The 23646-nt window shown below is 40.1% G+C and overlaps 1 protein-coding gene across 2 annotated transcripts in view; it reads right to left on the minus strand.

The window, feature by feature from the left end:
• BEND6 (BEN domain containing 6) overlaps positions 1–23646 on the minus strand; it is a 61406-nt gene that overhangs the window by 7899 nt on the left and 29861 nt on the right. For both annotated transcript variants that reach the window (XM_081519756.1, XM_081519757.1), the window contains exons 4-6: positions 14894–15114; positions 13165–13357; positions 10771–10907 (exon numbers count right to left, since the gene is read on the minus strand). In XM_081519756.1, coding sequence (XP_081375882.1) covers positions 10780–10907; positions 13165–13357; positions 14894–15114 — 542 coding nt within the window. In that variant the 3' untranslated portion in view covers positions 10771–10779. The remainder of the gene's footprint in view (positions 1–10770; positions 10908–13164; positions 13358–14893; positions 15115–23646) is intronic.

A 23646-nucleotide genomic window follows, 5' to 3' on the forward strand; every position in this document is an offset into this window, starting at 1 on the left:
AGAATTAAAGCATAAACATACAGAGACAAACAACACAATTACTGAAATTAAAAATACTGCAGAAGGAATCAATAGCAGAATATCTGAAACAGAAGAACGAATTGATGAGCTGGAAGATAAAATGGTAGAAATGACTTCTGAAGAGCAGAATAAAGTATGAATGAATGAAAAGAACTGAGGATAGTCTCAGAGACCTCTGGGACAATGTCAAACTGCACCAACATTCGAATTATAGGGGTCCGAGAAGAAGAAGAGAAAAAGAAAAGGTATGAGAAAATTTTTGAAGAGATTATAGGTGAAAATATCCCCAACATGGAAAAGGAAATAATCAATCAAGTCCAAGAGGCACAAAGAGTCCCATACAGGATAAATCCAAGGAGAAACAGGCCAAGACACATAATAACCAAACTAACAAAGATTAAACACAAGTAAAGAATATTAAAAGCAGCAAGGGGAAAGAAACAAGTAACATACAAGGGAAACTTGATACGTTTAACAGCTGATCTTTCAGCAGAAACTCTGCAGGCCAGAAGGGAATGGCAGGATATATTTAAAGTACTGAAAGGGAAAAATCTACAACCAAGATTACTGTACCCAGCAAGGACCTCATTCAAAATTGATGGAGAAATCAAAAGCTTTTCAGACAAGCAAAAGTTAAGGGAATTCAGTACTACCAAACCAGCTTTACAGCAAATGTTAAAGGGACTTCTAGAGTCAAGAAATACAAGAGAAGAAAAAGATCTACAATATCAAACCCCAAACAGTTAAGAAACTGGCAATAGGAACATATATATTGATAATTACTTTAAATGTAAATGGATTAAATGCTCCAACCAAAAGACACAGACTGGCTGAATGGATACAAAAACAAGACCCATATATATACTGTCTACAAGAAACCCACTTCAGAGCTAAAGACACAGATAGACTGAAAGTGAGAGTCTAGATGGAAAAATATATTCCATGCAGATGGAAAGCAAAAGAGAGCTGGAGTAGCAATCTTCATATCAGACAAAATAGACTTTAAAATAAAGAATATTACAAGAGATAAGGAAGGACATACACAATGGTCAAGGGATCAGTCCAAGAGGAAGACATAACAGTTATAAATATCTATGCACCCAACATAAGAGCACCTCAATACATAAGACAAACACTAACAGACATAAAAGGAGAAACTGACAGTAACACAATAATAGTAGGAGACTAACACCCCACTCACACCAATGGACAGATCATCGAAACAGAAAATTAATAAGGAAACACAAGTCTTAACTGAAACATTAGATGACATGGATCTCATTGATATCTTCAGGACATTCCATCTAAATGCAGAAGAATACATCTTCTCAAGTGCGCATGGAACATTCTCCAGGATAGACCACATCTTGGGTCACAAATCAAACCTCAGTAAATTTAAGAAAATTGAAATCATGTCAAGCATCTTTTCTGACCACAGTGCTGTGAGACTAGATATCAAATACAAGAAAAAAACTGTAAAAAACACAAACACATGGAGAGTAAACAATACGTTTCTAAGTAACCAACAGGTTACTGAAGAAATCAAAAGGGAAATAAAAAAATTTCTAGAAATAAATGACAATGAAAACACGACAACGCAAAACCTATCAGATGCAGCAAAAGCAGTTCTAAGAAGGAAGTTTATAGCAATACAATCCTACCTCAAAAAACAAGAAAAACATTGAATATACAACCTAACTTTACACCTAAAACAACTGGAAAAAGAAGAGCAAAACCCCCCAAAATTAGCAGAAAGAAAGAAATCATAAAAATCAGAGCAGAAATAACTGAAAAAGAAATGAAAGAAACAATAGTAGAGCTTAATAAAACTAAAAGCTGGTTCTTTGAGAAGATACACAAAGCTGACAAAATTTAGCCAGACTCATCAAGGAAAAAAGAGAGAAGAATCAAATCAACAAAATTAGAAATGAAGGAGAGGTTACAACAGACAATGGAGAAATACAAAGGATTATAAGAGACTATTATGAACAACTCTATGGCAATAACTGAGAAGACAATGGCAACCCGCTCCAGTACTCTTGCCTGGAAAATCCCATGGACAGAGGAGCCTGGTGGGCTGCAGTCCATGGGGTCTCTACGAGTCAGACACGACTGAGCGACTTCACTTTCACGCATTGGAGAAGGAAATGGCAACCCACTCCAGTGTTCTTCCCTGGAGAATCCCAGGGACGGGGGAGCCTGCTGGGCTGCCGTCTATGGGGTCGCACAGAGTCGGACACGACTGCAGCAACTTAGCAGCAGCAGCAGCATATGGCAATAAAATGGATAACCTGGAAGAAATGGAGAGATTCTTAGAAAAGTTCAATCTTCCAAGACTAAACCAGGAAGAAGTAGAAATTATGAACAACCCAATTACAATCACTGATATTGAAGCTGCAATAAAAAATCTCCCAAAAAACAAAAGCCCAGGACCAGATGGCTTCACAGGAGATATCTATCAAACATTTAGAGAAGAGCTAATGCCTATCCTTCTAAAACTCTTTCCAAAAATTGCAGAGGAAGGAACACTTCCAAACTCATTCTATGAGGCCACCATCACCCTGATACCAAGACGAGACAAAGACAACACAAAAAAAGAAAACTACAGGCCAAAATCACTAATGAACATAGATGCAAAAATCCTCAACAAAATTTTAGCAAACAGAATTGAATAATACATTAAAAAGCTCACATACCATGATCGAGTTGGGTTTATTCCAGGGATGCAGTATTCTTCAATATACACAACTCAATCATTGTGATACACCATATTAACAAATTGAAAGATAAAAACCATATGATAATCTCAATAGATGCAGAAAAAGCCTTTGACAAAATTCAGCACCCATTTATGATGAAAACTCTTCAAACAATGGGCACAGTAGGAACCAACCTCAACATCATAGAGGCCATATATGATAAGCCTACAGCAAACATTATTCTCAATGGTGAAAAACTGAAAGCATTCCCCCTAAGATTAGGAACAGGACAAGGGTGTTCAGTTTCACCACTATTATTCAACATAGTTCTGGAAGTCCTATCTATAATCAGAGAACAAAAAGAAATAAAAGGAATCCAGATTGGAAAGAAGTAAGGCTCTCACTGTTTGCAGATGACATGATACTGTATATAGAAAACCATAAAGATCCTATCAGAAAATTACTAGAGCTAATCAGTGAATTTAGAAAAGTCACAGGATACAAAATCAATACACAGAAATCACTTGCATTTCTATATACTAACAATGAAAAATCAGAAAGAGAAATCAAGGAATCAATCCCATTCACCATTGCAACAAAAAGAATAAAATATCTAAGAATAAACTTACCTAAGGAGACAAAAGAAGTGTACGCAGAAAATTTTAAGACACTGATGAAAGAAATCAAAGATGACATAAACAAATGGAGAGGTGTTCCATGTTTCTGGGTAGGAAGAATCAATATTGTGAAAATGACAATACTACCAAACACAATCTACAGATTCAATGTAATCCCTATCAAATTACCAATGGCATTTTTCACAGAACTAGAACAAAAAATTTCAAAATTCATATGGAAATACAAGAAACCCCAAATAGCCAAAGCAGTCTTGAGAAAGAAGAATGGAGCTGGAAGAATCAACCTTCCTGACTTCAGATTATACTACAAAACTATAGTCATCAAGACAGTATGGTACCTGCACAAAAACAGAAATACAGACCAATGAAACAAGATAGAAAGCCCAGAAATAAACCCATGCACCTATGGGTACCTTATTTTTGACAAAGGAGGCAAGAATATACAATGGGGCAAAGACAGCCTCTTCAATAAATGGTGCTGGGAAAACTGGACAGCTACATGCAAAAGAATGAAATTAGATTACTTTCTAACACCATACACAAAGATAAACTCAAAATGGATTAAAGACCTAAATGTAAGACCAGAAACTGTAAAATTCTTAGAGGAAAACATAGGCAGAACACTTGATGACATAAATCAAAGTAAGATCCTCTATGACCCACCTCCTAGAGTAACAGAAATAAAAACAAAAGTAAACAAGTGGGACCTGATTAAACTTAAAAGCTTTTGCACAGCAAAGGAAACTCTAAGCAAGGTGGAAAGACAACCCTCAGAATGGGAGAAAATAATAGCAGATGAAACAACTGACAAAGGATTAATTTCCAAAATATACAAGCAGCTTATACAACTCAATACCAGAAAAACAAACAACCCAATCAAAAAGTGGGAAAAAGACCTAAACAGACATTTCTCCAAAGAAGACAGACAGATGATTAACAAACACATGATAAGATGCTCAACACTGCTCATTATTAGAGAAATGCAAATCAAAACTACAATGAGATATCACCTCACTCCGGTCAGAATGGCCATCATCAGAAGTCTACAAACAAATTCTGGAGGGGGTGTGGAGAAAAGGGAACACTCTTGCACTGTTGGTGGGAACGTAAACTGATACAGTCACTATGGAAGATGGTATCGAGATTCCTTAAAAATCTAGGAATAAAACTACCATATGACTTAGCAATCCCTCTCCTAGGCACATACCCTGAAGAAACCAAAATTGGAAAAGACACATGTACACATGTATCCCATTGTTCATTGCAGCACTATTTACAACAGCTAGAACATGTAAGCAACCTAGATGTCCATCAACAGATGAATGGATAAAGAAGTTGTGGTACATATACACAATGGAATATTACTCAACCATAAAAAGGAATGCATTTGAGTCAATTCTAATGAGGTGGATGAACCTAGAGCCTATTATACACAGTGAAGTGAGTCAGAAAGAGAAAGATAAATATCGTATACTAACGCACATATACAGCATCTAGAAAAATGGTACTGAAGAATTTATTTGCAGGGCAGCAATGGAGAAACAGACATAGAGAACAGACTTATGGACATGGGGAGAGGGGAGGAGTGGGTGAGCTGTATGGAGAGAGTAGCATGGAAACTTACATTATCATATGTAAAATAGATAGCCAACGGGAATTTGCTGTATGGCTCAGCAAACTCAAACAGGGGCTCTGTATCAACCTAGAGGGGTGAGATCGGGAGGGAGATGGGAGGGAAGTTCAAAAGGGAGGGTACATATTGTATACCTATGGCTTATTCATGTTGAAGTTTGACAGAAAACAACAAAATTCTGTAAAGTAATTATCCTTCAATTAGAAAATAAATTAAAATACAAACAAAAAAACCCAAAAACAAAAAATAAATAAATAAACTATAGTGATGTATAACATGAAACAGTAGATTGCAATTAAAGGTAATAATGTAGATATGCTAACTCACAAGTGGGAGTTGTTTTACATGTTTTTAAGAAAAGTTGTAGTTTAACCAGAAAAAAAAAAGGTCTTAATGACCTGGATAACCACAACGATGTCGTTACTTACCTAGAGCCAGACATCCTGCAGAGTAAAGTCAAATGGGCCTTAGGAAGCATTACTAGGAATAAAGCTAGTGGAGGTGATGGAATTCCAGCTATTTCAAATCCTAAAAGATGATGCTGTTAAAGTGCTGCCCTCAATATGACAGCAAATTTGGAAAGCTCAATAGTGGTCACAGGACTAGAAAGGGTCAGTTTTCATTCCAATTGCAAAAAAGGGCAATGCTCTTCTTTAGAATTTTCCAACTAGGTACAATTGCATTCATTTTACATGTTAGTAAGGTTATGTTCAAAATCCTTCAAGCTAGGCTTCAGGAGTATGTGAACCAAGAACTTCTTGATGTCCAAGTTGGTTTTCGAAGAGGCAGAGGAACTAGAGATCAAATTTTCAACATTCGTTGGATTACAGAATGGAATCTTTGGATCACAGTGGAATTCGTTGAATCACAATGGAATTCCAGGAAGTTTGGAATCTAGTTCTGCTTCATTGACTATGCTAAAGCCTTTCACTGTGTGGATCACAACAAACTGGAAAATTCTTAAAGAGATGGGAATACCTTATCTGCCTCCTGAGAAACCTGTATGCAGGTCAAGAAACAACAGTTAATGGGACATGGAACAATGGACTAGTTCAAAATTGGGAAACAAGTATGAGAAGGCTGGGTATTGTCACTCTGCTTATTTAACTTCTTTGCAGTGTACATCATATAAAATGCCAGGCTGGAAGAGTTATAAGCTGGAATCAAGATTGCCGGGAGATATATCAACAACCTCAGATATGCAAATGATATAGTGGCAGAAAGTGAAGAGGAACTAAAGAGTGTGGCATTTATCTGGGAAACTGTCTCTCCTTCAAATGTCAACAAGAGCTTTGATGGGTGGAATATTTTGATTTAGGTTTCTCTTTTCATCACTTTGACTACATTGTGCCACTCCTTTCTGGCCTGCATAGTTTCTGTTGAAAAGTTGGCTGACAGTGTAATGGAAGTTCCCTTGAATACAACTAAATAGGTTGCTTACATTTCCATTCAAATTTTGGAGAAGTGGACTTATGTAGGAGACATGCTGTGGCTACCAGCAGCGCACTCCCCTTGTATGCTATCGGGGTGCCCCATGTAGGCTGTGTGGGCCTCCTGTTGTGGTGGAGCAAGCTGTGGGCATGCTTGTCCAGTTGGCTGCCAGGCCCTGCCACCTGCAGAAGCTACTGGCTGCTGGTGGAAGGGGCCACATCCTGGCACAGCTGGCTGCCAGGCCTGTGGAGCCCTGGGATTTGTGCTGAGCCACTGGTGGGCAAGGCAGGATCCTGGTGAGCTAGCTGCAGGCTCACGGTGACCCGGGGCAGGTCCTGTGGGGCCCAGTGGGTCCTGAGGCTTGTGCCAGCCCACTGGTGTGAGGTGTGGTCTTGGCACGCTGGCTGTAGGGCTGGGGCTCCCAGTGCTGCTTCTGGCCTTGGGGGTACCAGGGCTTCTGCCAGCCTGCTAGATGGTGGGGCCAGGTCCCTGCTCAGCCTGAGGGGTCCCGAGACTGGTGGTGACCGGCTGGTTGGTGAGTTAGTCCTGGAGCTAATAGGCTAGAGAGAGGGCTCCAAAATGGTGCTTCCCAGCACCAGTGTCCTAGTGGTCGAATGAGCTCCCAAACGTGGCTGCCACCAGGGTCTGTGTCTCTAGGGAAGTCCCCGTTGCCTCCTGCTGGTCCAGGAGGCTGTCCGAGGGCGGCAAGTGAGTCTGACCCAGGCTTCTTTCAGATTGTTGCTTCTGAACTGGGACTTACAGTGTGTGATATTCTGTGCATGCCCTGTTTGAGCGGGGTCTCTATTTTCTACAGCCACGTGGCTCTCCTGAATGCAAGTTGCACCTTCAAAGCCAGATATTCTAGGGGGTTGCCTTCCAGGACCCCCACGGCTGGGAAGCCTGATATGGGTCTTGGATCCTTCACTCCTTGGGGAGAACCTCTGTGATTGTGACTATGCTTCTGTTCGTTGGTTATTACTTACTTGGGTCTTGACTATACCATGTTTCCACCCCTCCTACCCTTCTTGTTGTGGTTCCTTCTTCATATCTTTAGTTGCAGAAGATCTTTTCTGCTAGTCTTCAGGTCATTCCTATTGATAGATGGTCTGCAAACAGGTTTAATCTTGGTGTGCCCCTGGGAGGAGGTGTGCTCAGGGTCTTTCTACTCTACCATCCTGGTGACCAGGAAATTATTTACTTCAGTATTTCTCAGCCTTGGGCTTCCCTCATAGCTCAGTTGGTAAAGAATCCACCTGCAGTGCAGGAGACCCTGGTTTGATTCCTGGGTTGGGAAGATCCCTTGGAGAAGGGATAGGCTACCCACTCCAGTATTCTTGGGTTTCCTTTGTGGCTCAGCTGGGAAAGAATCTGCCTGCAATGTGAGAGACCTGAGTTTGATCCCTGGGTTGGGAAGATCCCCTGGAGAAGGCAAAGGCTACCTACTCCAGTATTCTGGCCTGGAGAATTCCATGGACCGTACAGTCCATGGGGTTGCAAAGAGTCGGACATGACTGAGCAACTTTCACTTTCACTTTCTCAACTTTGGCAGAATTGACAGTTGGACTGGATAATTCTTTGTTGTGGGGGCTGTCCTGTATATTGTTGGATGTATAGCAGCATCCCTGGCTCCTCTCTAACCCAAATGCTTTCAAGACATTTTCAAATATCCCCTTTCAGGGGCAGGGGACAAAATCCCTCCCACCTTGTTTGAATACTGCTGTGTTAGATCACCTTTAAGTTACATGCACATGTAATATTATGGTAGAGATTATATACACTGCAGCAGCCGTGGACATTTCAGAAGGCTGTTTGACCACAGCAGAATGTTACAGAGGTGATAGTCTAATTGTAAGAAAAAAGCAAAAAAATAGAGAAAGGTCAGAAAGATTGGCAACATGAAGCTCTAGGCAGAGTGAAAGCTGCAGAGAAGTCACACAAGTGAGAGGGGGTAGACTCAAAGTGGCAGGATGGACTTAGCTCTTATTCTCACAAAGACGAGTCTGAGCTGGGAAATGGTTGTCCTCTCAAATCCAAGCCAGGGGCCACTGTAAGCTCAGTCCTGCATGGGGGGCACAGTCTACCAGAGCCCCAGTAGGCCTGCTGTGTTTCCTGGATATATTGGAATTCATAGAAATCAACATGGTTTTTCAGTATCTACTGCTTTTACTGCAGTAATGGGAGGACAATCATTTTTCCAAAGAATACTTTTGAAGGCACAGTGATGAGGAGTATGGTTTGCCTGAACAAATGCAGTCACTTTAGGTTCCTACTCGTTAAATGAGCAAGAAGAGAAAAGCGTAGCAGTGTTCCAGCAGGTGGTGCTGTATCTGACTCACTCATCAAGCCCAGCTGAATCAGGTCTTGTGCAACCCTGTCTTTGCCAGTGTATTTTCTCAGTCCTTTTGAAATAATTGGATTGAGCCTATACTTCAAATGAACGTTATCTGCCAATTAAACAAAAATCCCATTCTAGTGTTAATCTCTACTTCTGATTCAAAATATATGCATTTCTATTCCAAGCATCTTGGCAACCAAGCTCAGGTGCACGAGGCACCAGAGTATACTGCGTTCATAACAAAAGATTTCTTCTTTCAATTTGAATTAATGTCATTGCCAGGTGATTTTATGACTGGCAAGTGCAAGCAAAACTGATAGAAAAACCTTTTAACTTTAATTTCTTCAATATTCTGCTGTTACCAGATATGAGTTTCATGCCTACCCTCAGCAGCCTGGGATATAAAACAGGAAGAAGTTAGGATATTAAAATGCTTTGCAGAGCTCTGAGACACAATTATGTGCTCCTAAAGGGAGCCCTATGACTTGGAGGTCTGGTAACGTGACCCGTAGATGGGGAACTTGGCCATGATACGACTGAGTAGCCTCATGTCAAAAAAGAAGTCCATATTTTGAACATCCTGGGATAAACCATAATGAACACGGAAAAGAATATATATATGTGTATATATATATACATATATGTGAATCACTTTACAGTAGAAATTAACATTGTAAATCAGCTGTACGTCAATAAAATAAATTTTAAAAAAACACCAAGAAGTTCTAAGGGCTCTTTTAAGCAAACGGCGGCTGTGAGATTCACAATCTACTGAAATTTTTAATCCCTGGGGGGAAAAAAAGATACAGGTATTTTTACCTTTTATAAATCTTCAGGTCAGTCTGCCAGTATGTATGAGCCAAGAGAAAGAATTTCCCTGCAGCTGTTATAAGTATGGTTTTTTGGTCATTTTTTTGTTATAGGAAGAGAGACTGTTGTTGACCCTCAGCAGAGGTTGCCTTAAACGTATAGCAATGTAGTAAGGGACCCTCAAGAAGATGAGGTGGTAGTCAGTGAGGGATGGGGAGTCATTGTATTACACTCATATCCACATCTATTGAAAGCACAGTCAGAAGAAAAAGACAAATGATGTGGTCTGAAGGTGACGAGTCAGGCAGAGAGCAGGCAAAGTGACAGGCAAAGGCAGAAGTAAAGAAAATGGAAGGAAAACCTGCTCTCACTTGTTTATCACATACCTTTGTTTAAAAGTTATTAAAAGCATGACAATGCACATGTGTCATGTATTTTCCATCAATTAATGAAGAAGAAGAGTGAGGACAGGTGAAAAGGCCAGGACTTAGTAAAGCAAACACAAAGTTGCACATCACAGTGTTGCCTAGGGCAAGGCCTGACCATAAAGTGAATTTCCTTTAGAACTCACTAAAAACAAATAGTTCTTCCTTTGAGTATTTTAATACAAATACATCGGTAAAAATCCTTGTCTAACAAATACAAACGCAACAACTGACTTAAAGATTTCAAGGCCCTGGGAAGCAGGATGGGATGGTAGAGGAGACCCTCAACCAGCGGTTTGTTCTCTGTTCAGCGTTGTCAGTGCAGCCCCAGTGATGGACCTCAGGGACCTCCCAAGGGTCTGTACGCCCCCTTACTCTAGAGAAGCACTTCCTAAATTGTCGTGAGTCTTTCCCTTAGCTCCCTTCTAGCTCCATCTATAGTTAAGATGTGAAGAAAAAGAAAACTTCTTCAGTGAAACGCATTTGGAAAACACTATACACTATACGGCCTCCTTAGAGATCTCTGCTGCACTTGGGCCTGTTCAAAGGGCATCAGAATATTTGAGAGGCTCTGGGAGAGGAGAATCTGTGTACCTGACCCAGCATTTCCCAAGTTTACATCCCCTTCCCTGTCCTTGCTTCACCCCCAGGAATACCCATCAGCTTCGCACAGCCAACCGGTCTCCTCCAGAAAGTGTTTGGGAAAGGCTGTCTCATGGGTACAGGTATTGCATCTTCTTGCCACACTGAAAGCATTACAATGATTGACAAGACTTACCGAGAGGATCTACTTAATATCCTGAGAGTTCATAGTTTTGCTTAAATTTGGCTTCTTGGTACAGTTGTTTAGCTTTTGCCCTATCATTCTCCTGATTGAAACATCATCTGTGTTGGGAAATAATTGCTTTGTGATTCCTGTAACAATAACAAAACACAGAGAAACACTTTATCAGATGAGAGTAGAGTCACAAAAACAAAGAACAAACCAGTGGTTACCAGGAGGGTGGCGGGAGTGGGGGAGGGGCAATGTTGGGCTGGGGGATAAGAGGTACAATGATTATGCATAAAATAAGTTATATGGGCTTCCCTTGTGGCTCAGCTGGTAAAGAATCCACCTGCAATGCAGGAGACCCCGGTTCAATTCCTGAGTTGGGAAGATCCCCTGGAAAAGGGATAGGCTACCCTCTCCAGTATTCTTGGACTGCCCTGGTGACTCAGCTGGTAAAGAATCTGCCTGCAATGAGGGAGACCTGGGTTCGACCCTTGGGTTGGGAAGATCCCCTGGAGAAAGGAAAGGCTACCCACTCCAGTATTCTGGCCTGGAGAATACAATCCATGGGGCTGCAAAGAGTCGGAAACGGCTGAGCGACTCTCTCTTTCACGTTCATTGTACAACCTGGGAAATAGAGCCGATATTTTATAATAACTGTAAATAGAGTATAAACATTAAAAACTGTGAAACACTATATTGCATGTGTGCATGTTCAGTCACTGAGCCATGTCTGACTCTTTTGTGACCCCATGGACTGTAGCCGGCCAGGTTCCTCTGTCCATAGTATTCTCCAGGCAAGAATACTGGAGTGGGTTGCCATTTCCTCCTCCAGGAGATCTTCCCCACCCAGGGATCGAACCCACATCTCCTGTGTTCCCTTGCATTAGCAGGTGGATTCTTTACCACTGAGCCACCAGGGAAGCCCCAAAACACTATATCATACACCTGTAATTTATGTAATACTATACATCAACTATACTTGAATAAAAATAAGTAAATTAATTAAAAACCCACATTATCTGGCCTTTGCATCTTAAGATATGAACTGAGATAAAACACCAAGCACCACACATCATAATTTTTGCCTCCATTTTGAAAAAGCAGCCAAACACCCATGAGATATTTATATAGACTATATAGGCAGATTTGGAGAAGGCAATGGCAACCCACTCCAGGACTCTTGCCTGGAAAGTCCCATGGATGGCGGAGCCTGGTAGGCTGCAATCTATGGGGTCGCTAAGAGTAGGCACGACTGAGCGGCTTCACTTTCACTTTTCACTTTCATGCATTGGAGAAGGAAATGGCAACCCACTCCAGTGTTCTTGCCTGGAGAATCCCAGGGACGGGGGAGCCTGGTGGGCTGCCATCTATGGAGTCACAGAGAGTCAGACATGACTGCAGTGACTTAGCAGCAGCAGCAGCATAGGCAGATTTTCCAAAGCAAAGCAAGAGATGACTAGGTCTATATCATAGACTGAGAACATATGTATGAGTCTTCCTATGGTACCACCCAGCTTTCCCATTTTCGCTTGTTCTGAATACCATGTGCCCTTGACCCAAAATGCTGGGAATTCATTTTTGCCCATTCCCAGCATCAGCTAAAACAAGCAGATTCTGACTGACTATTTTCCAACTAAGAAATGATGTACTATCAAAATATAGAGAGCTGGGATTCAGTGAGTACTTAAATTTGTTACTTGATAACCTAGATAATTATATTTAAGGAGATTAACGTAAAAACTGTAAGTAGGATGGTTACATTAACCTTCATTTTTCTGAATAAAAGATAAGGGATATTTCTAACCAACATCAGAAAAAGAATACAAGATATGAACAGTTACTGAAATTTTGTTGGAGCAAATTTTGAAACTTTACTCTTCTAAAGCTATGAATTGTATGAATTTAAATTTTTCAGTGATCTAGAATTTATTTTTATTTTAATAACAACTTAAAAATTTCAAGCAAATTAATTTTTGGCTGTGCTGGGCTTCTGTTGCTGCTCATTGGCTTTCACTGGCTGTGGTGCGTGGTCTTGTCCTTGTGGGGGTTCTAGGCATGCAGGCTTCGGGAGCTGTGGCACACAGGCCCAGTAGCTGTGATGCGTGGGCTTAGATATTCCTCAACATGTGAGGTCTTCCTGGACCAGGGATCAAACCTGTGTCCTCTGCACTGGCAGGCGGATTCTTAACCACTGGACCACCAAGGAAGTCCCATTAACTACTTTTAATGTAAAGTTGTTCCACAAAATTCGCCATGTATCATAAGAGGTTTAGGCCATCCTGAGATATTTCTCTCATAGAAAAATAAATTTGAAGGAAAAAAAGATAATGAAAGAACAACTAAACGTTGCATGGTAAAATAATTTCAGACTCGTGACACAATATAATGCAGTCATATCACCTATAATTTCTTGAACTTCATTCTGATTCATAGCTGGTTTCACGGCCTTGTCCCTTGAAGTGGAGGATTTTGCCCCCGTCAGGCTATGCGTGGCCATGTATTCGTTTGTGTAAAGCACTTGCATTAAATCATTAATGAACTTCTGAGGCTTGCTCTTGTTGCAACGTGCAATCTGCCATTTTTCAATCTTGAACTAAAAAATTAAAAATGATCATTGAAATAACTGAAAAAGGAAAGGAATAGCTGAAGAAATACATTATTCATTGAATTAATACCAACCAGAAAACAAAATCAACATTCTTTAAGGTGATGCCCATATATTTAATATATATTGATACATATATTTATATATTAAAATATATATTAATATATATATATTAGGGGTTACAGTTAGATGTTATTTTTGAGATAAATTCCCAATATTTATGAGGTATTTGTTCCAGAGTGTATTCAAATTCTTGTCATGTAATCTGGATTTGTCGCTTTAAGGATTATTCCACCCTCAACCCTTCCTACTAAACAGAATAATGGCTCACGGACAACAACCGCATCCCCGAAACCTGTGAATGTGTCACCTCATATGGGAAAATCAACTTTGCAGGTGTCATTAAAGGACCTTGAGATGCAGAAAGTTGCAGAGTATGCTGGGTTATTCAGAAAGGCCCAATCTAACTATGAGACGTTTTTAAATTTTACCTTTTTTACACTTAAAATTCATGTACTTTATTGCAAGTATGAATATATATTTACATACACACATACATATATAATTTTATGTGTATAAATATATACACACACTTAGCAGTGTCTGGTACATAACAAAAATACAATAAGTGTTTAATAATAATAAAGAAAATGGCTAACATTTATTGAGGGCTCACCTGAGCCCTTTGAACGCAGAAGAGTGGGCAAGAAAGAAGACACAGAGGGGGAGACTCGGAGAGGGAGAGGGGTTCGCCTGCTCTGCCGGGCTCTGAAGATGGTGGAAGAAGACCACGAATCAGCGCGTGTGGGAACATCCTTCAGTTTACAGTTGACAAGAAAACGGGGAACTCAGCTGTAGCGCTCCAAGAAGCTGAATTCTAGAACCCACACGGGCAGGAAACAGAGCCTTCCCCTGAGCCTCTAGAAAGGGAAGAACTAGCCAGCACCTTGAGTTTATAGAATTTGAGTTTGTAATATTATAAATCACTCAGTCTGTGGGATCCTGTTACACCGCAGGAGGAACTGGTGCACTAAGATTCAAGTATTCTGAAAGCTCGATTGTGAGCATCTATAGTTATTACTGCTCTACTGCTCTTGAAGGCATATTTTCCCAGGCCGATTCTAACTAAAGTTGTATTTTTAGCTTCTGTTTTTTGATTAACAGAAATGGGGAAAGAAGACAAAGAAATGTGTTCAGCCAGCATGTACAGGCTGAAATTGACCTGGTCTCAATAATACAGTTTTATAACCTTTAATGCATAATTGTCCTTTTCTCAAGAATTTTGTCTTTAAGAATTTTCTAGTTTAATAACTTCATCATTGTCCACCATTTATTTTCTAAACTGGATATTTGCTTCACAGATATTAGATTTATTGTAAAACAATTGTTTTATGTCATCAGAATATTATGATTGACCTAAAGTTCCATAAAATGATCTGATAAGACAATGACAGTGTTGTTCTGTGATTTTCATTTTGCCTGTAACTGCACCCCAGAGAAAGATGGGACAGTCTCCCCACTGACCTGTTTCTCATCCGTCTGATGGTCTTCCTCAGCTTTCAGGGAGATGGGTGAACTGGAATTAGAGTTAGAATTACTGCACGTAGAAGCAAAGGAATCTGGCGAGGAGTTATTCGCTGCTCTCCAGAGGGTGGATGCGGATGTGGACAGGGTTCCTCCACCCTTAAGCAGAGCCTCTGCCATACCGACCAGTTCTTCAAACTGAGTGACGGCCTGCGGTAACACTAAAATGGCGAGAACAAGTAGCACTTTACAGATGCTTGTCATAACAGCATAGACACACAATTTTTATTGTGTGTCTATGCATAGAAGCGTATAGAACAAACTGTTAACACTTGCTACCTCTGGAAAATGAACATGGTAAGAACAGTGATTGGAACACATTTACTTTTTATTATTCAATAATTTAATAATTGCTGAATAATAGTAGATCAGTGTTAAATCATTTGGTTGTTGTATCCAAATATATATGCATTACTTTGTAACTAAAAACATGTTTTTAGAAGTTGATTCTTTTTCTAATTGCTAATAGTATTATTTGAAGGTGCTTAATCTCTTGTTTGGAGACATTACTGATTGTATAACCTTCCATCAGGCCAGTTTAAGTGACAAGATTAAATAAATAGGTTTCTCACTAAATCGTCTATAATCTTAGTGTGTGATTTGCCAGGGAGTCAAATAACATCAAATTATTAAAAATTTATGGCCACAACTCAAATCTATGTGTTCACATACAACAGATGGATTTTGGTGGTCCACTTGAATGTTCTCTTTGTTCTTTTTTTTAAATGGAAACTTACATATTCATAGGTTTCATGCCTCCATGTAGAATGGTCTTCTCTGTTGTTATATCTAGTTTGTTTTCTGAGGACAAATAACATTTTGTTGGAGTTGGAAGACACTTTGAACCCTCTCTAATTCAACTCCTCACTCTGTGGTTGGGGGTGATGCCTGGTAGAGAGGCGAAAAGAGTGGAACTTTTTTGTACTTTTCTAAGCATATTATTGAGCTACATAATCTTTGGAATTAGAGATGATTAAAGACCTGAACATCAGATATAGTGATGATATGTCCAAATCAATACATTTAATACTATGTTAATAGAAAAATAATAGAAAAAAACCTGCTAAAGAAGAAAATCTTCTATATTTTTCAATTAACATTTGCTAAGCACCTCTCATGTGATAGCAAGTTGGTCTATCAGCAATTATTTATTGAGCAGTTAATAATATTAGATATTTAGCTAGTTTTTCACTCTGCACCAGGTGCTATTTTGGGAACTTCACTGATGTTCATTCATTTACTCCTCGTTGCAATTCTCCGAGAAAGGTATTAATATAATATTATCACTACCCGCAATTTATAGATGAGGACAATGAGGCAATGAGAGGTTAAATAACCCATCAGGGTCTACTCAGTGAAAAAGAGCCAACTTTCAAATTAGGACTCTGCCAATCCTCGCTGTAAACTACAGTGCTGCACTGACTCTCAGCATTTGCTACACCGACTCTCAGCATTTGCTACACCGACTCTCAACATTTGCTCACCACTCTGTTAGGTGCGAGGAATGAACCCGGGAGAAAACTAGATGTGATCCTAGCCTTTTGGAACTGGGACAGGTGGGGAGCGCTCTTTACCTAACAGTGCTGTGTGTAAGCATTTGGCCTGCTCAAAAAGAAATCTGACCGCCAGCCCTAAGCCCACCCACCACCCCCCAGTTCCTGGGAAGTAACCTCTACACCCTTGAATTTCTTCAGCAATAGCAGGAGTGTCATGGTGAGCCCCTCAGAACACATCTGATTAATATCTATGCTAAGGAGTTTCTCAGGGTGGGGACAATCAGCCTAGTCTTGGGGCAGAAGCTGGCCATGGCCAGCAAGCCAGAAAGACCTAGAGCTCAGGCTCAGAATCTTCGGTTAAAAACTTTGGACACCCAAGCTCAGAGAGCTTCCTGGGTGGACAATCCTCCAAGTGTATTGTTGTAACATATAAAGACTAGGAGGTAATGGATCCTGAGGACAGAAAGTTTTCACTTGGAAACTGATCAGACTCTGCCCTACATGTCTCTTCCAGCTTTGGCTAGTTCTAATTTGTATTCTTTCCTTGTAATAAGTATAACCATGAGTATCACAGGTTTTTGGTGAATTTAATGTCTTTAGCAAATTACTGAGCCTGAGAGTGGTTTTTGAACCCCACTAAATTTGCAGGTGGTATCGGGTGTCTTAGCAGACTTGGCCATCTGGAAGTCAGTGCTCTTAACTTTGCCATTTGGGTAACTCCAGGTGCATGCAAAGAAATGAAAAATCACAGTTGTTAAGACCACTGAGGAGAGACAGACAGCCTCTCCTCTAAGGGAAGGGGTGCAGAGGGCTTCTCTGGGGCAGTCAAGAGTTACCCGAGAGCTGCAGGCTGAGCAGGAATTAAATACCTGGAGGTCATCAGGGCATAGGAAACAAAAGAACACAAGTTCTGCATTTAAGGAGCTGCAGGAAGGCCAAGGCCAGACTGTAGGGGGAAAAAGGGAAGTCCGCATAGAGTGGGTTTTAGAAAACATTCTCTGGTTTTTCTAATAATGAAAGCTGTCCATGTTCATCAGAATATATCCTTCTCGCCAATTCTATCTCTGTGTCTCTGCCTGTACTCATGTATTTTCTTTGCATAATTAGGACTGTCTTACATGCATAGCATTGTATCATGGTTCTTTTTTTTCCAATTAAGACCATACATTGAATATTTCACCTATTTCGTTAAATCTTGGAAAATATGATCTTTTGAGGTCTAATCTGCTTAGCATCAAAGGCAAGATCTTACATGAAGTCTGAACAGGGTTTAAGTAGGTAAAGGGGGATGAATTTGACAAAAGGATAAACCCAGTTAGCACACACTAATATGTTCAAGATACAGAATCTTTCCGTGTCTGCCCAGAAAGTTGCCTCATGTTCTTTCCAAATTAATTCCTGGACTCACCTCAAAAGCAACCACTAATGTGACTTCTTCAGTCAGATTCACCCTTCACCTATTCTAGAATTCCATATAAACGGATACAAGTGGTATATTCTCCTTTTTTTGGTCTGATTTTTGTTCTGCATGATGTTTTGAGCTTCATTCACTTGTGTCAGTTATTCATTCTTTTTTTTTAGGAGGATGAATATTATTTATTTTTTATTGAATTATAATTTATTTATTTATTTATTTATTGAAGTATACTTGATTGACTTGAGAGTCCCTAGGACTGCAAGGAGATCAAGCCAGTCAATCTTAAAGGAAATCAGCCCTGAATATTCAATGGAAGGACTGATGCTGAAGCTGAAGCTGAAGCTCCAATACTTTGGCCACCTGATGTGAAGAGCCAACTCATTGGAAAAGACCTTGATGCTGGGGAAGATTGAGGGCAAAAAGAGGAGAGGGCAACAGAGGATGAGATGGTTGGATAGCATCACCAATGAAATGGACATGAATTTGAGCAAACTCCAGGAGACAGTGAAGGACAGCAAAGCCTAGCATGCTGCAGTCTATAGGGTCAACAAAGAGTTGGACACGACTTAGTGACTGAGCAACATCAACAAATAGTTGATTGACTATGTTTCAGGTGTATAGCAAAGTGATTCAGTTATACACACACACACACACACACATTCATTCTTTTTGAATTAAACATACACTTTAAGGATTTCCTAATATTTCAAGGTATTGATTTCTGTAATTTATTTAAATGCTCCTTTTTTTTCATTTTGGAATTTAAGTTGCTTCAACTTTTCTTGATTACAGACAAAATTCTTATGAACCATTTACCACAGGTATCTATATATGCATCTCTGATCATATCGATAACTACAAATACCTGAAAGCATAACAATAGGCTCGGAGGTATAAATGCTTCCAAGACTCAGTCAATATTGCTGAATGGCTCTCCAGAATCTTCCAACTTACATGCCCACTAGCAAGGTACGAAGTCAGCCATGTCACTGCACCATCAACAAGAGATGTTCATTATTAACAATGATCTTCATTATTTTGATAGCTAAAATTTTAGAATAGACTTATGGACATGGGGAGAGGGGAGGAGAGGGTGAGATATATGGAAAGAGTAACATGGAAACTTACATTACCATATGTAAAATGAATAGCCAAAGGGAATCTGCTCTATGGCTCTGGAATCTGAAACAAGGGCTCTGTATCAACCTAGAGGGGTGGGATGGGGAGGGAGACAGGAGGGAGGTTCAAAAGGGAGGGGATATATGTATACCTATGGCTGATTCATGTTGAGGTTTGACAGAAAATAGCAAAATTCTGTAAAGCAATTATCCTTCAATAAAAAAATTAATTAAAAAAATTTTCAGTTCAGTTCAGTGTCCGACTCTTTGCAACTCCATGAATCGCAGCACGCCAGGCCTCCCTGTCCATCACCAACTCCAGGAGTTTACCCAAACCCGTGTCCATCAAGTCGGTGATGCCATCCAACCATCTCATCCTCTGCATTATTGTGAAGTTAAATATTTATTTATTGATTGATTATTTGAACTTACCCTATGAGAGGGCTATTAGACCAAGGAATGTTAGTACTTTTTCTATCTTATAATATGTTAGATGGTTTTTGAATAGTGCTTATAAGAGTGCCTAGTGCATTATAGGCACAATGTATTAGCTTTGCTTTTATTATTAATTTCCTTCTGTATTAAGCACTTTAACCTTTAATTTATCATCAGTTACAATTATTTTTCTTAGAGTGTTTATTTTAATTTTAGTATGTTTTATAAGCAGACACATATTTTAAGTTTTTATTTTAGTTAAAAGTAGTAGTCTTTTCCCTAGTATAGTATTTATTTGTTTAGAAAGCTATTCAGATCAGTTAAACATTCACTCACATATTTCATACAGTTTAAACATCTTTTCACAAATAAGCTTTCTTTCTCCCTGTATATATATATTTTCTAACCTTTAATGGAAAATTTTAAACACACATACACAAAATAGTAAACTCTCATGTATTCCATGCCCCAGTTCCAGCTCATGGCCAATCTTATTACACCTGTACCTACATCCACTTTCTCCTCACCTGTAAAATTACTTCAAGCAAATCACAGCCATCATTTCAGCTGTAAAGATTTTCGTGTATATCACCAAAGGTCAGAAATAAAAAAATAAAAAATATATATATATATATATATAAAACCATAACACCATTGTTACAACCAGAAATACTTAGCAATAGTTTTTGAATATCATTGAAAAAAAAAAAACTAGCACATGTTCAGATTTTTCCATGTTGTTATCTTTGTTGTTTTCAGTTTGTTTGAATCAGAATCCAATAAAGTACACATATTACAATTCGTTGGGCTTCCTGCCAATACAGGAGATGCCGGAGACTCAGGTTCGGTCTCTCTGGGTCAGAAAAATCCCCTGGAGTAGAAAATGGCAACTCACTCCGGTATGCTTGCCTGGAAAATCCCCTGGGCAGAGGAACCTAGAGGGCTGCATTCCTCGGTGTCGCACAGTTGGGCACAACTAAGCACACTTGAAGGTTGCTGTCTCTTTTACAAACTGTGTTTCTCCTTTCCCTCTTTTAGTTTTTTCCTTATGATTTATAGCTGTTTTCCGTCGTTCAGTCGCTAAGTCGCCTCTGACTCTTGGCGACCACGCGGACCTGCGCCCTGAGTTGGAGACAGAGTCCGCTGGCCTGTGGGGTTTCCCAGAGCCTGGCTTTTGCTGGTCGCACCCTTAAGGGAGTGTTTCACATATTCTTTTGTTCCTGTACTTGGTGTAAATTGGTAGTTAGATCTAAAGGCTTGGAAGTTAAAAACACTTCCAGCAGGGGGCATTGAATGCATGGTAACCTTTTGTTGTAATATTAGCAATCACTAACAATCACTGCCTAGATTCATTAAATCACAATGGGTTATGAAATGGTGATATCCTAATTCTTTTCATCTTCATTTAGCTAGAATTCTTCTACCAAGAGAAACTTTCTCTCATCAACTATTTGGTTACCCTGAGGTTAATTTCTATAATAATGGCAGGATAAACACTTGATTTTTCAGTCTGTATTTGCCAGTTTTCAAAACAATGAGTTGGTTCTTTCAGATGATCATTAAGTTTTCTCTCTTTTGAATGAACTCATGCGTACAAACACACATGATAACCAATTGCCACGGTCATTATTACTGATGCTCCAATGATAATTTTTGGCCAGTAGGAACCTCTTCCAGTTGACATGTCCACATGGTCCTTGCTGACCTCCTTCCTTCCCAATAGGACAACATTTTCATCTGTATTTCCCTTCAAGGCTCCTGACAAGGCTCATCTTGCCCATTTCCTGTGCAAGTTCTGGGATTAGCTGTTTCTCCAGGGAACCCAGCTCCTTTTAGTGGGAAACAGTATTTCGAGACCATAACCCAGGTGCTAGAAGCGCTCTTTGCTCTTGGTTTCCTGTTTCTAGGCCTCTTCAGTGAATATTATTAGAAAATATGCATTATTAATTTTCAAGAATAAAATTCATCTTGTGTTGAAACTCATTCAAATTCAGAACGTGAAGTTTTAATTTAAACTGTACAGTTATGTTTTTAATATGCCATATGGTGTGAAACGAGACCCTAACTTAAACCCTCCCCTCCCCCAACACTGGAATATCAGTTTCTCCAGCATCCTTTGTTGAATAATTCATCCTTATCCTAAATGGCTTGCAGGACTCACTGCGTAGTAAATTGCCAGGCTCACTATGAAATGAAAATGCAGGACTCCTTGTTCAAAGCGTCTTCAGATTTGAATCTGGTGACAGCAGCGCTTTTAACAAGCGTGTGGGGCTTTCCTAGGAGCAGAGCCCTGTGTGGCTGTGCTGCTTGCCCTAGAGCAAGAAGCAAACACGCTACGCACTTGCCTTGCCAGCCTCTGCGCTGAATGCTTTGCATGCCACCCAGGGAAGTCCTTTCATCATTTCCATTCATCTCACTCTCAGCTACACAGCTAGTAGGTGGCAGAGCCAGGGTTTGAACCCAGGTGGTTTGATCCCTCTAAACCATGCCCTTGTGCCGTAGCGGCTTCGGGACATTTCTTCTCTGTATGGAAGGTATTATCTGGGAATGTGTGTTCTGTTCCATTGATCTCTTGGCTCTTATCCTAGCAAGTTGCTTGGAATTATCAGAACCACATGGCTTCATGTTGACAGTATGCCCTCAGATTCTTTTTCAGGATATTCTTACCTGGTTTTGCCTATTAATTCTTTCAGCCTAACTTTAGAATAATTATTGTCAAATTATACCAAAGATAAAAATCCAAAGCAAAGCAATTATTGACATTTTGACTGGGATTCCATTCAAATAAGGAGTTATTTGGGGATGAACTGGCATCTTCTCATCTGTGAATTCGAGGTCTTTCTATTCAGATTTGTGTATTTCTTTTTCTTCTCAATTTTATTTATTTGGGGCCACACTGAGTGTTGCTGCGTGTGGGCTTTCTCTAGTCGCGGAGAGTGGGAGCTACTATCCAGTCGTGATGTGTGGGCTTCTCTTGTTGCGAAGCATAGGTTCTAGAGTACAGGCTCAGCAACTGTGGTACGCCAGCTTTGTTGTCCTGAGGTATGTGGGATCTTCCTAGTCCAGGGATCGAACCTGTGTCCACCACATTAGCAGGAGGCTTCTTAACCACTGGGCCATCAGGGAAGTCCAGATTTGTGTATTTCTCTGTTGAGGTTTTAACTTCCCATCATAGATCCCACACATTCTGTGCTCAGTTGCCCAGCTGTGCCTGACTCTTTGTGACCCCATGGACTGTAGCCCTCCAGGCTCCTCTGTCCATGGGATTTCCCAGGCAAGAATACTGGAGGGGGTTGCCATTTCCTCCTCCAGAGGACCTTCATCTTCCCAATCCAGGGATCGAAACTGTGCCTCCTGTGTCTCCTGCATCTCCTGCATTGGCAGGCGGACTCTTAACCACTGAGCCACCTGGTAAGCCAACACATTTCTTGTTAGGGTAACTAGTAGATATTTTATAGCTATTTGTAATTAATATGTGTAGGTTCTTTTTATTTTTTTAGGGATATAACCAGCAGTTTCTGATCTTTAAGAAAATTACTGATTTTTTAAAAACTGGTAGCTGTTAGGTTTGGGGTACCTATTATGCACTAGGCATTTATTTTTTAAATACAATAAGGCGTATAATGAAAAATAGGAGTCCTCTGCCCTGCTGCTACCACTCTGGATTACCTACTACTCTTAGAGGGAGAATTTTTGATTCATTTACCTGTTTCTCGGGTCATTACCATCACAGTCGTTAATAATAATAAGCATAACCAACTGTTCTTTTATTTTTTTCAGATTCATACAATTATTTACTGACTTTCGACTATGTCGTCTCTCAGTTTCGTATTTCTCTCAGTCATGTCTCTCCTGGAACCCCCTCCAGCTCTCTGAGCCAGGAGATTCCGGCCCACTGTGGGCCTGTTCCCCTGGAGTGTCCCTCACCATTAGTCTGGGGCCACTCTCTGTCCCTCTCCTGAACTGGACTACCATTCTCGGACTGACCTTCTAGATTCACTCTCTCATTTGGAGGAACACACGCTTCCTTAATTTTTGAAAAAGGAAGCACAGGAAGAACACTGGGCCTTTGTAAGTGTGACAATAACATTATCCTGCCCTCAGGATAACCTCAGGGTCAACCAACTTGGTTGATGGTTTCACTGGGTATAGAAGTCTAGGTTTAAATCATTTCTCCTCAGAATGTTAAAGGCATTGCTCAATTGCCTCAGAACTTCCAGCGTTGCT

This window comes from Giraffa tippelskirchi, chromosome 8 (assembly GCF_054371585.1).
Source record: "Giraffa tippelskirchi isolate mGirTip1 chromosome 8, T2T-mGirTip1v1.2.pri, whole genome shotgun sequence".
Lineage (NCBI taxonomy): Eukaryota > Metazoa > Chordata > Mammalia > Artiodactyla > Giraffidae > Giraffa > Giraffa tippelskirchi.